General features: G+C 46.2%; 2 protein-coding genes and 1 non-coding gene across 4 annotated transcripts in view; all 3 read left to right on the top strand.

Annotated features, from left to right (window-relative positions):
• The first annotated feature begins 998 nt into the window (after positions 1 to 998).
• LOC135808779 (histone H3.3A) lies at positions 999 to 3112 on the top strand. The gene is made up of 2 exons (XM_065322008.1): positions 999 to 1367; positions 2646 to 3112. The coding sequence occupies exons 1-2, from the start codon at positions 1086 to 1088 to the stop codon at positions 2772 to 2774; spliced, it is 411 nt and encodes a 136-aa protein (XP_065178080.1). The 5' UTR covers positions 999 to 1085; the 3' UTR covers positions 2775 to 3112.
• Positions 3113 to 4553: 1441 nt separating this feature from the next.
• LOC135808778 (DNA topoisomerase 3-like) overlaps positions 4554 to 13447 on the top strand; it is a 33883-nt gene continuing 24989 nt past the window's right edge. Inside the window, exons 1-8 of one of the 2 annotated variants that reach the window (XM_065322006.1) lie at positions 4554 to 4897; positions 7017 to 7076; positions 7248 to 7321; positions 8286 to 8361; positions 8462 to 8570; positions 10015 to 10066; positions 12148 to 12239; positions 12809 to 12892. In XM_065322006.1, coding sequence (XP_065178078.1) covers positions 4817 to 4897; positions 7017 to 7076; positions 7248 to 7321; positions 8286 to 8361; positions 8462 to 8570; positions 10015 to 10066; positions 12148 to 12239; positions 12809 to 12892 — 628 coding nt within the window. In that variant the 5' untranslated portion in view covers positions 4554 to 4816. Of the gene's footprint in view, positions 4898 to 7016; positions 7077 to 7247; positions 7322 to 8285; positions 8362 to 8461; positions 8571 to 10014; positions 10067 to 11583; positions 11873 to 12147; positions 12240 to 12808; positions 12893 to 13447 lie in introns of those variants that run through there. The other variant, XM_065322007.1, reaches the window with a different exon arrangement.
• On the top strand, positions 13201 to 13274 carry Trnai-aau (transfer RNA isoleucine (anticodon AAU)). Its single transcript has one exon. It is a non-coding gene; the product is annotated as a tRNA-Ile (tRNA).

Raw genomic sequence — 13447 nt, 5'->3', positions numbered from 1 at the left:
TCAGTTGCAGCTTGTTGAGTTCGCTTTGCTGGAGGCTCACGGTTCGGAGGGCACTGGTACACTGATGAGGGCTTTCCTGGACGGCGTACTCGTCAAAACTCAGCTCTCAAGTCCCTCTGGATCATAAATGCAGCGAGCAAACATAGCTCGTGCTGCGAAAATAGGCTTGAAATTTTCACGACGCATTGCAACATCTCGGCGCTTTGCCAGGTCTCCATCCTTTGGGAATTTGAGAAAACTAACCCCAGGAGGATGATGTGATACTGGCACAATCAACAACACAACAATTTGGCATTGCAGCGGCTCAGACGACTTGGCAAACTACTTTCTGAAGTGACTTTCGTCCTGAAGAAAGTGAGATTCAAAATCCAAGTATTTTCGCACATTGCCACAATGACGTCACACATACATTGGTATGGGGCGTGGCTAAAATTGAAATATCTCAAGAACGCTTTCTCGTAGAGACTTCGGACCAAGACCATTCGACTCAGCGCCGCGCCCGGAACTCTACAGGCTATCAAATTTTCATTTTTTCGTGGAGTTCCCTTTTTTAATTGTTGTGCATGTAATGTACGTCGTACGATCGTACGCGTCCCATCCCCTCGATCGTACTCGTACCGCGCGTACCGTCGGTACGCGGTAAATGCGCCTGCCGCTAGCTTCCGCGGCGCGCGCCGCGCGGGCATTTCTGCGCGGCATGAAGTGTGTGATGTAATGGAAAGATGTGCATGATGTCATGCGCATGCGTAGTTCTTTTGCCACTTCTCGATTGGAGGGGAGTAGTAAAATACCGGTACTTGACTACTCCCTGCTTGATTCTGTTGCAGAGCTTCATCAGAAAAATGAGATTTTGCGTGACACATTTTGGCCAATCAGCAACCTTCCAGCGTAAATGGTGAGATTTGACCAATCAGAGGTCTTGAAAATCAATCATTTCCACGTGAGCGAAATCATTTTGCCAGCTTGCGTAGGCCGGCTCGTTTCGACGTTTGTGTTGTGTGTACAGTACACTTTGGTTAGTTGTTCATTGCTGAAGTCGTTGAGAGGTTCAAAAAGCAAATTCTGAAAGCTGTTTCTGTGTCATCATGGCTAGAACAAAGCAAACTGCCCGTAAGTCAACTGGAGGAAAAGCTCCAAGGAAGCAGCTTGCCACCAAGGCTGCTCGTAAGAGTGCTCCGTCAACTGGTGGAGTGAAGAAGCCTCACAGATACCGTCCTGGTACTGTCGCTCTTCGTGAGATTCGTCGTTACCAGAAATCCACTGAGCTTCTTATCCGCAAGCTGCCCTTCCAGCGTCTTGTTCGCGAAATCGCTCAGGACTTCAAGACTGACCTTCGTTTTCAGTCGGCAGCCATTGGTGCTCTTCAGGTTAGTCTGATCGTCTAAGTCTTTGTTTCAAAGGCTGTGCTCGCTTTCTTATACTTTGACGAAGATACTGTAATTTGCACACGAGTAAACTCTTGGTTCTACAAGACTACATACATGTACTAGTAATATAGCGCTGTGGACACTGGCCATCGCCTGACGCTTCTGATCGTAAAGTCTTTTGCTGAGCTTGCATAATAACGTCTTTTGCGTAGCTTTTGGGGATTATAAAATACCAGTACGATTGGGCCTACATTATAGTTTAAACTGGTTGTGAAAATATTATTCCCGTCATTTTCGGCCTCATTTTGTCTATGCTGCCCGTATCACTATGACTCTTAGGAGTCCACCCAGTTCTGTCCACAGATTGAGTGAATACCATTCTTGTCCGTGTATGCCAATCCCTATTCACTTCATCTGTGGAGTGCCGTAGAGCAGAACCCCGCTTTATCACCCTCACAGTAGTCAGTGTTTACTTGTATCTGTAGTTTGTAGAGTATTGACTGCTCCGACTCTCCTGGGCATCGCTCTGCTCTTTGTACAATCACACGTAGTCTTCCATACATGCTATGAAGAGTACATAACATCATGTCACATCATGTACATAATCATCGTCATGTACCAATGACGTGGCCCACGTCCTTTGCCTTCTACACATCGTGGGGGGGGGGGGGAGGGTGGTTGTGTTCTCTTGATATACTACTTTCGTACTTGTGGGTGTCAGCAGTTGTGCGTGGGCTGCGCAACTGTGTAAGTGGCAAAGAGAGAGTTCCACCTCAAGTACTTGTACTAGCAGTGCTAATCACAGTACAGTAGAAAGAGTGGTTATGTACTCTTGGTTTAATTGTTCACAAGAAGTACTCAAAATATTGTAGGTACTCAATTTGGTATGACTATGAGGGCAAAAGATCTGGCTAAATGAACGGAAATGTTAGGTACTTGCTGAGAAGCAGTTCCCTATTGGATGATGTGTGTCAGGTAGTGTACGAAAGACATGCAACGAAAATGTTGAGCGGTCACATCCATGTGAAGACAGCATCAAATTGCACATGAACCTGATGTTCAGAACACGCACACAATCATACAGCATCGCTCAGCAAGAAAGGAAACGGAAAAAGCAACGTTGAACTTATATCCACCGTTACCACCCCAGTCGCGTTATCTGTGGTGGACATCGGCCTCTTCAGGTCATGGGATTTGGCACATATTTGGTGATTTTCTTCTTCTTTTTTCTGTGCACTCCCTGATCTGTGTCCTTCTCTTGTGCTTTTTGCAATGCAGGAGGCAAGCGAGGCCTACCTGGTCGGCCTCTTCGAGGACACCAACTTGTGTGCCATCCATGCTAAGCGTGTCACTATCATGCCCAAGGACATCCAGCTGGCACGTCGCATCCGTGGCGAGCGGGCATAAGCTGCTCGTGGCTTACTGATATTCATGCAATAAATATCTGCTGCTTATACCCGTACACCCGTATGCATGTAGCGTGCTTCCTGGACCTTGTACGGGTAGGTTCTAATGATAGATTTTCGGTGTGTCACATCTACATCATGCAACTTTGGTCGCGTACTTGAGTGGTAGCGCATCACGCCCCAACCTGGACACACTAGCATGCTTTCGAGTCCATCATAATTATCTGATATAAAATATTTTTCAACTTTTACAGTGCTCATGTGATTGATCCATGTCTTTGTTTTTCTACTGATCAATGAAAAAGATCCATAGTTGAGTTGGTCAGTCGTATACCACAATTGTGTTCTTGTCACTGTTGGATGGTTATTTTTAGTGGGTGTCCCATACCGTAAAAGCCCGTGTATAGCCCCCCCCCCCCCCCCCCCCCCCCGCGTATAGAATAGCAGCCTCGATTTGCTGGGCATACAAGGGCACGGGCGTTATTTTGGAATAGGGATACAGTCAGACCTCGCTTATCCGGATCCCTCGCCATCCGGAAGAAAATAGTTGGTTACAAATGTACAGCATATGCCATGCTTACATACAGTATGTGTGTTCGATTATCCCGTTCCCTCGCCTATCCGGATATATTTGTGGAAAACGGATGTGTGCGGTTATGCGAGGTCTGACTGTAGCAGTAAGTATTGGGTATCAGTACCTGTACATGTACTGGTGTTTCCGCATACCTGGGCGTATACATGGGCATGGGTGCTATTTTGAAACAAAAGTGTTGTCTTCCCCTGACTGGGCATGTACACGGAGGGTGGGCGTATACAGGGGCTTTTACGGTACTTGTCACCATTATCCCATCTGTAGAAAAGGTGGGGTGGGGAGAGTCCTTGAGTTGCATGCTTACAGGACAAAAACGGGCCGTGCATGCCATATTCTGCCAGGCACCGAAGAATGGAGCCCACAGTGCTGTTTGCATTTGTGATAGCTTTTGGCAATTATTTCTGTGAAGTGTGAATTATTGTGCCACTCATTTGTTGAAAGACTCTCTCCCCTGACTCACTTGTGAGGTCTGCGTTTGACGCTGAGGATATATGGGCGAAGTGGTGGCCTGCCGACGTGAATGTATTTTGCTTGATGTGTTCCTAAACACATCAGGTGATGCGGCCGCGAATTGATATGTTCGACATCACATTCATCAGCATAATCCAGAATAGCTGGCAACCACTGCGTGGTCTGAGCCATTCTGTTACTTCTTTACTTTACTCCTGCCATGGCATGCATTTGTAGGGGGGGGGGGGGGGGGCTAAGACAGTGCAGTCACCTGCTAGTGTCCCGGTGATCTGCTGGATTACGGTAATCTGTGGAGCTAGCTCAAACTCGTCTTGAACGTCTCGTAGAGTCATACCCAATCATTATGCAATTTTGTTGAATTTTGTCTTCTATCCTATCTGTGACATAGATCATAGATAGACCATCATATTTATAGTGCATGCAGTGCAGGCCAGGCAGTGTTCGCAGCAGAGTCCTCCGTCGGACTGTCGTCGCTGGCCTGATACAGTACTCAGTAGTTCATACGTAGACCTACCGCGTACCGTCCGTACTGGTACTAGTTGGGTCGGCCGGCGATCGGTCCGTCTCAGCTCACCGCGATAATCGGTACATTTATTACGTCATGTGTAGCTTTTTGGCGGGAGAGTGTTCTTTTTCGAAGCATTCAACTGTTCGACACGTGCATAAGCTTTGCACTGCAGGTAACTGGTTCACGGAACAAACTGCAAGAGTACAAGTAAAAAAAAGTTACTACTACAACTACAAGATTGAAAAATCTTGGTGCCCGAAAACTGAAAGAAAGACAAGGGTCTTGCTTGATTTTAAAGACTTTAGTTTAATAGATCCTGATACAGACAGTATAATTTGTCTTGTTCATTTGGAAGTGCGTACGCGGAACACGAGCTGCGGGATATGAGAGCCTTCGGAACCATTGCCATTGGCATCGCGCTCACAATGCATGCAAGTACTTTGAAGAAAGAATACCATTAGCAGATTTCAACATGAAAGTGTTGAATGTGGCTGAGAAAAATGACGCGGCCAAGGCACTTGCTAATGTCATGGGAGCCGGACGATCACGACGTGTAAGATAAATTAAGAAAAACCCCTGGAAAGTAGGCCCTTGAGCTGGTTCGAGTTGATTCCTCTAAGCCATTCATCTGTTCTTTCAGAGTGCAGATTTTTTCAACTTTGGCAAAGTTCTGACCGAGGAAAAATCTCACTGCATTCGGGATTGAGCTCAGTTTGAGCCACAAGATACATGTATCGTGGTTTTAATGCTGTTCAAACATCCATTTTTACCCAAATGAACTTGGATCAGCTCTTCGGATACATTTCCTGGCCAAGTTACATTGTAGTGACTAAATTCTGAACATCTGCACACGTACACCCCCCCCCCCCCCCCACACACACACACACACATGTCACACACAACAACAACACACACACACGCATGTCACGCACAACATACCTCAGACTTGCCCATCTCGGAAGCGATGATAGCGAACACGGCTATGTTAGACATAGCAACTTGTGCACACATACACACACACGCACACATATGCCACACACACAACACACACACATATATGCAGGGTTCTAGCCAAAGGGGGTAGGGGAGCACAGCCCCTCCCCCCCCCCCCCCCTACTTTGTTTGCGCGCCCCCTGTGAAAAATGTTTTTCATGAAAATGCAGTCGTAAGTCACGATTGGATGGTTCATAAAGGCACAAATGTCTGGGGCGAAGTCGGGGATTCGCCCCATACCTTGCATTTAGCGTGGCAAGACAATATTGGAAAGTGGAAAAATGGGACATGGGGTATCTGTCCCCTTGAAAGCTTTAGGGTATCTTCAGATTCCAAGCTTCTGAGAGGCCCAATCTGGGACTTTACATTACTACTGAAGTACGTGTATTGTCAATGTGTTGTGGTTCATTGACTTCATTCGCATCTAAGATTTTTGTATGAAGGGGTCGTCCGTAATTATGGAAAGATTAAAAAATCCGTCCTCGTGGATATTAAATTGTCTCTGACCCCCACCACCCATCCCCCCCCCACCCTTTTTCCCATTAATTTTTTGATTTTTCCCAATGCCCAGCTAGAAAACAAGAACACCTCACCCCAGGTTCACTGACTGCACCTGTGTCAAGTGCTAGTAGTACAGTACTGTCGGCCGCCGAAGAACAGACCGCCGAAGAACGGCCAGGCTAGAATTTCACTAATTTTAAGAACGGCGTAGGCTGGATATTTTGCAGATATTGCACGGAAACCGTAATATACACTATCATGTACACTCAGACGTATAACTCTGCATAAATGTACATGTAAGACTGTACCATCGAATAAGAACGAAACTGCTGTGTTCGTTAAAAATAAGAACGGGCTAGGCTAGAGCCCTGACCCCCCAGTTCTTCGGCGGCCGACAGGGCTGTAGTATAGTAGGTCTACCAAAGTCCATGCACGTCCTACAACTACATCATACTGGTGTTTGCGACAATCGACCCTACACTACAGTACACTATACAGTCAGTGCAACAAGTGTATGAGAAATGAAAAAAATAATTCCGCCAGCGTTCTTGACCACCCACCCACCTTTTTGCTTGAGGACGGATTTTTGGATTTTTTAATTTTGCGAAAATTCTGGACAACCTCTAAAATTCTCAACAAGAAAGAGAACTTTTACAACGACCGTAGTTGTCCAGCTACCAGTACATGTAGCTGGTGCGGACGAAGCACTCGTGATAGTAACATAATTTCACGCCTCACTCAAGTCAAGTGCATGCGTGCAGCATGCACCGCACTGTCACTTTCTACATCCGGTGACTGTATATGCATGCACTCAGGAGAGTTTCACTGTAGTTTTCAAAGGTTTCGGCGTCTGCGCTGAAAACCGCGGAGGGGGTTTCCGGGCAACCTGGAAACACTGCCAGCTACGCGCCTGCAATGCACACCTATCCACAGGGGCGTTGACCTTTGGGCGGTTCAATGACCAATTGATTCCTCTTTCCAAGATTTTGAATCTCTCCCCTCTCCTGAGGACACCCGAGACCAGTTTCTGACAGTGAGCAAGTTTGTGTGTTCTCATGTGTGTGTGTTTGTGTGTGCATGTGTGTGTGTGTGTGTGTGTGTGTGTGTGTGTGTGTGTGTGTGTGTGTATGTTCACGCTCGTGTTTGCCCGCCTGTGTGTCCTTGGTTGTCCGTGACAGAGAGAAGGGCGCTCTAAATACAACAAAATCTATGAATGGCAGATGCGCTTGTTGAATGAGGCAAGTAAACCGTATTCCAAACCATTGTAATACTCAGGAGCCTCAACATTGTGTCTCCTTAGCTCACTGTGTGTGCCAGGGAATGAGTGCCGTTTCCTGCAGCCGCTCACCGTCAACCATGGTGTGTGTGTGTCTGTGTCTGTGTGTCTGTGCTGCGCACTGCTCATGCAGGATTGTGACATGGTGATGACCTCAGTCTCTGGACATCTCATGGAAATGGAGTTTGCCGGCGCTTTCCGCCAATGGTGGGTAAACGTATAAACATTGCTTCCGTGTTGTCAGCATTACTACCGTAAACTTAAGCTGTACATCACCTTCAGTACAAGCGGCCAGGTTTATGCCTATAATGAAGAAAAAATGAGAACATAAACCAGAGTATGCTACTCCACATGTATCCTGAGTAAAACGACTCCCAGGGCAAAGTTGTTTCTTGTTTAGGTCATCATGAATTGTAGGATACCTTTTCACACCATAGTTGTAGTGCTAAATCACCATACTGTACGTCTACACACTTTCGGCACCTTCAAATGTCAGCCACCCAGGGATAAAAGTCAAAACACTTTTCGGCCTGTACTACTGCTGCCTGTATACATGTATACACTGTCACACTGAACCTTCCAGAGCAAAATTTCAGCCGCAACAAATTTTTCTGCCAAAAATGCCCATGCAGAAAATAGTCAAAAATAGATATGGGCCGGATATTAGTTGACTTACAGTATGACTAAGGTGATAGCGGGAACTACATGGGTATGTTTGCCTCTTGTACGACAAGCAGCAACATGCTCGATGGAAATTGCCTAGGTGATACGGCAAGATAGCCAAGTAAGGCGGTGTGAGCTGCAGCAAAGAGGAGTCAGAATCACTATCACCTGAACGAATAGGCTTCACCATGGGCTCAGTCTCCGGTAGTTTCACTCTCTGTTCTGTGTATTCTTTTGTGTATTCTTTCAACGAGTATGCTGTGACCATACAATGGATGCCTTCTCAATGATTCGAGCTGTCGCAGCAGCAGCAGCGAGCCTCTACACTAAAGGAAACAACACCGTAGCTGATTGTTCCTAGTTGGAACGATCAACTTCATGACTATTACCGCCGAAGTCGCAACTTCTAAGTTAACACCGTAGCTGTTTATGGTGTTGTTTCCTAATGGCGAAATGAGTTCAAACGACCTTTTAATTTGATTCGATTTTTCTTGCTCTTTTTTTGTAGGCATGGATGCCAGCCTCTGAATCTGTTTGACTGCCCGATCACGAAGTATGTTCCAGAGAATATGAAGGGGATAAAAGTAAGTGTGTGTGGGTTGAGTGAGAGAGAGAGAGAGAGGGAGAGAGAATTGTAACCTATCTCTGTATCGATGCACATCTGTTTGTCCATGTGTACCTTAGCAAACCCTGGAGCAGGAGATCAAGCGGTGTACTTGTCTTGTACTGTGGACTGACGGTGATAGGGAAGGCGAGAACATTGCGTTTGAGATTGCCTCGGTGTGCAAGGCAGGTATGTGTGTCCTGCTGCAATACTCTGTGTGTGTGTGTCACGTGTGTGTGTGTGTGTGTGTGTGTGTGTGTGTGCGCGCGCGCGCGTGTGTGTGTGTGCGCGCGCTCGTGTGTGTGTGTGTGTGTGTGTGTGTGTGTGTAGGTCCAGATGGGGAGGGGCGGATGGGCGAGTCCTACTTACCGCATTCAGTACTACATGAAAAAGTACTCACCCTACGAATACTGTTCGTGCATCTCGTACACCGACCAAAGGTCAAGAGCCAGGAGTCGTACAAACCCATCAAAACTCAGGGTTTGTGCGATCCCTGGCCAAGAGGGTGGGCACTGTTGCATATATTTCCAACGGGGTCGAGCACGCGTCTGCAGTACAGTACGGCATCACAGAGTTATACGAGGATACAACCAATCACTTCCCTGACAAGAAGTCAGGGAGGGGCGGATGGGAGAGACGGAGCGCTCTGGAGGGATTTTACGGTACTAGTACGCCAATTTCTGGTGATGCCTATGTAGGGAAATACCCCCATGTCCTGTGATGCAATATATGTAGGGAAATAGATGCTTGTTGAGGGAGTCTCATTGTGACTCGCCGTTTTCTCTCTTTGACAAAGTGTTACTAACTAACCTTTCCGAACCCTTACTCATTTTCAAATGCCAGGTGCACGGCCATGGTATGGTGATTGAATTTGTTTTGTGCTTCACGTCTGTACGTTGCTGCTTGTGCCGTAAAGTACCTTCAGCACATCCCACCTTTTTTTTTACAGGCAGGGAAATGACAATATGAGTGCAACTATGGCCATACGATGAGGAACACAAGGGTGCCCTAGGGGGAGACACGGCGCCATGATGGTGCCATTCGAGTCCACTCTTCTTGTGCGATGTTTGCGATCGCTCGAAGGTGAAATGCGTGCAGATTGAGTGCACATATGTGGCCTACAGCCACCCGCTCCTCGCCTAAAATACGAGATATTGGTGTTGCAGCGCTCTCTTAGTACTTTTTGGTACTTGCATTGATAATCGGGAAGTGCTGCTGTAGGTTATACCATGTTAGACGGACCGTGCAACCGTGCATTATAGTGTACAAATTAATGAGAGTCCTCCGGATCAGTAGAGTGCTCAATATTCATTCGAATAGAACTATCTTACACACGACACAGAGCACCACGCATCATTCATTGTAAGGTTCATGCCCATAGGCAATCATCAGACAGCTAATACTCTGTGTCGTTCATTATAGTGTACATGTATAGCTGGACTGAATGAATAACTAGCAGTCGTGGATGACACTGGTTCTCATGTTCCAAGTCAGTGAAAGCACTGCTATAGCCTTTTATTGTATGCTGACTTGCTACACTGTACAGACGTCTGTCTTTGTACACCCGGCACACGCGATGTTGGTTCGATTTGTTGTTGGCTGCCTGTTTCTCATTCTGGATTTCTGTCTTTAGCTAAACGAAACATTGACGTGTACCGGGCTCGCTTCTCCGAAATAACTCCAGTGTAAGTAGCTGATTACCAGCTCCAATGACCGTTATGAGTAGTGAATTACAAGAAACACCAATATGTCAGAGTGGTGGCAAACCGGCAGGAAGTTGTAGTATCTAGGTAGAGAACACAGGCAAGTGGAACTTGGAATGATGTGGGGTTTGCTCCTAGGCTGCCAATTTCAATTGCATTCAGCATGGGTGCATCTTTGGATCAATGATGGAATGCAACATGCATTCTTACCTGTTTAGATTACTGTAGAGCGGCTAATTTTAGCGGGTAAAATGTTTAGCGTTTTCTGAATCTGTACCAATTCACGATGAAATATTTTTGCGATCCGAGTTTGAGACTTTGAAAAGAAGGATGACTTGTACTGTACTGTACATGCACATTTTCGATTGGTGCGGTAAAACATTGGCGAAAACACTCCTTTCGCTGAAGTCGCTAAAATTTGCCGTTTTACAGTACATGTCACTAGAGACCAGTAAACTGTTCATTGTGGGCCTTGTGCACCACAGAGCTGCATTCCAGTCCATGTACTAACATAGCAGCATGATGCGTTTAGGCCTCGGCCTGGACATAATGAACAGCAGCCTCTTCTAGGAGGCTAAAATACAATCGCACTCAAGAACTGAACAAGCTTCAGGCTCCTCACAAGCAACCTTTTTTGAAATTTTCAAGAAGTACTTTCGATTCCTTCTCATCAGGTGGAATACAAGCAAAAAGGGAATTGAGCAAGCACAATGAAATCTTATACAGCAGAGACGTGATAGAAACAGCGCAGAGAAGAGTAGCCTGAAACAACATGGTATTATGTAACCTTGTAGAGGGGACGGTTTCAAATAGGACACAGGTTGCAAACCGGAACGGACTCAATATTCACTTTCTCTCTTGGTATTTTGATTAGAAAACATATGTCACAGTGAGACTACGATGTGTTATACTCCGAGCCAAAATTTCATGGCTCTGTGATGACCAGAAGCGCCATACCAAGCAGGTGAGTTTTTGACGTGTTGCTTCGCACTGCGACTTGAGTTTTACGACTTTCGAAAAATCAACTTCTTGTCGCAGGTAAACAGCGGCTCGCCTCTCGCTAATAAAGCACCGCATACCAATCAAAACTAATGGAAGCACACACAAGGCTTATTGTTATTCTGTACTGGCCGTCGTGGAGCGATAGCAATTACCTAATTTCAGACCCAGAGTGAATTTGACGTGCACTCTAAAACGTGTCCGGTTTGGAGCCACCTCTGATTTGAACTTTTTTGAAGCGAAAAATTGGGCAACTTGGAGGCAATGGGTCAACACAAAGGAGTGGCTCAGTTCGATTGACTCTGGCCCCAGAGCAAACTTCAACATGCCAGTTTCCTTCCACAAACATATTTCGAGTGAAAAATCAACGCTGATGATCGGTTTGGGTCTATACAAATTTGGCTGTCAAAGCGTCCCGGTATCGAGCCGTCCCCTCTACACATAGAAGGAATGACAAAAGGGTGCAAGTGTGAAGACACCTAACAATCGTGTGATGTATTGCGACAACAATAGGCGACCAGTGGACCTTCTATTTGTATGTGTATTTGGGTATGATTTACCGTGTTGTTTCTGGCTACTTTCCTTTGCGCTGTTTCCATCACCTCTCTGCTGTATAACATTCATTGTGCCGTTCAATTTCTTTTTTGTTTGTGTTCCGCCTGATGGGGAGGTGTCAAAAGTACTTGTGGAAAAAATTCGAAAATGTTGCTTGTGAGAAGGTTGAAGCTTGTTCTTTTCTGGAGCCTCTATTGTCTGGGCACATGCAAGGAAGGGCCCAAGGGTCTACCGGTATGTATTCCTTTGAGCTATGTGTCGTATGTGTGCTACCATACTGCTGTAAGCGTCTAGGCGTTGTACTATTTCTATTTGCTACTGGACACTACAGGTATGTATGCAGCCATGGCATAGGGTGCTATCTTGAACCATGGATGCTGATTCTACAACGCTGAACTAATTTCACTCGTGCACCCTGTGTGTGTATGTGTGTTTGTGCGTGCGTGTGTGTGTGTGTGTGTGTGTGTGTCTTTGTGTACGTGCACATTTTGACTGCTGCACACTTGCAGGTCCATCCAGCGAGCTTGCCGTGAGCTCGGTCGCATTGATGATGACATGGCACAGGCCGTGGAGGCTAGGCAAGAACTGGACTTTCGTATCGGTACGTGCCGTGCCGATGAAAGTTTGTTCCTGGCTAAACTTTAAACTGGGCTACTGCCTTACACAGGTCTACCCTCGTTAGGACGACATCGGTTACAAGACATACCTCATTAGTAGACAACCATCCAAAATCCCCAGACGAAATGCATTGCGTAGTCCTACATGCAGGTCTGGATAAGAGATAATTCGTTTCTAGGCATCGTTAGAACTTCACCTTTAGCTGTCCTACAGGTTCGATTCCCTTATTACAATACAACGCAAATAGCCATTGATAGCTTGATCGCTGTTTCATGTTGTCTTATAAAGGGGATCTGATGGAGAAAAAAATGGTCTTATAACGGGTTGTCTTGTACAGGGGTCTGGGCGAAAACACTGTCTTATATAAATGAGGAAACATCATTTCCGAGGCTGATACAAAATGATACAAAATGAATGATACGAAACTGCAGAAAAGTGTGCAACTTCGGATAGCAGATACTTTATCTTTTTTTCACCTTCCATCCACCCTCTTTTCCTATCATACTTGGCTGGTGTGTGTGTGTCATGTCTCTGTCGTGTTTCTGCTAACAGGCTGCGCTTTCACACGCTTCCAAACTATGCACTTGAAACGTGTGTTTGCGGGCACTCTCGGACATCAAAAAGTCATCAGCTATGGTGAGCAACCTGCCTTTTATCTGTCGAAGATAAAATGCTGTCTGCACACACACACACACACACACACACACACACACACACACACACACACACACACACACACACACACACACACACACACACACACACACACACACACACACACACACACACACACACACACACACACACACACACACACACACACACACACACACACACACACACACACACACACACACACATGCATACACACGCACGCATGCACACACACTTGCTATGCAGTTGTTCTTGATGATAGAATGTCTTGTTTCAAATTGCTCACGTGAGCTCCCATAGCTCAGTCGGTTAGAGCGTCGTGCTAATAACGCGAATGTCGCAGGTTCGAGCCCTGCTGGGAGCACGCTCTTTTTTTCTTTTCTTTTTTTTACACAGGAGCACCGTACTGTGCCTATTGTAGCAAGAGTTCATAGGCAAATAGTGCCGAATCAAGAGTATGCAACTGTGATTTTGGTTCAGCTCACTGCACGTCGCCTTCAATACTTCAATATAATGTCACTTGTTTGCGTCACAACT

Source organism: Sycon ciliatum, chromosome 2, assembly GCF_964019385.1.
Source record: "Sycon ciliatum chromosome 2, ocSycCili1.1, whole genome shotgun sequence".
Taxonomy (NCBI): Eukaryota; Metazoa; Porifera; class Calcarea; order Leucosolenida; family Sycettidae; genus Sycon; species Sycon ciliatum.
The sequence above is the reverse complement of the archived record's forward strand: the minus strand, read 5'-3'. Positions and strand labels throughout refer to the sequence as shown.

Excerpts from the sequence above, each read along its gene's own strand:
- LOC135808779 (XM_065322008.1), top strand. The coding sequence starts at position 1,086 with ATGGCTAGAACAAAGCAAACTGCCCGTAAGTCAACTGGAGGAAAAGCT. Across the intron at positions 1,368-2,645 it reads CAGCCATTGGTGCTCTTCAG|GAGGCAAGCGAGGCCTACCT; the intron begins GTTAGTCTGATC and ends TTTGCAATGCAG.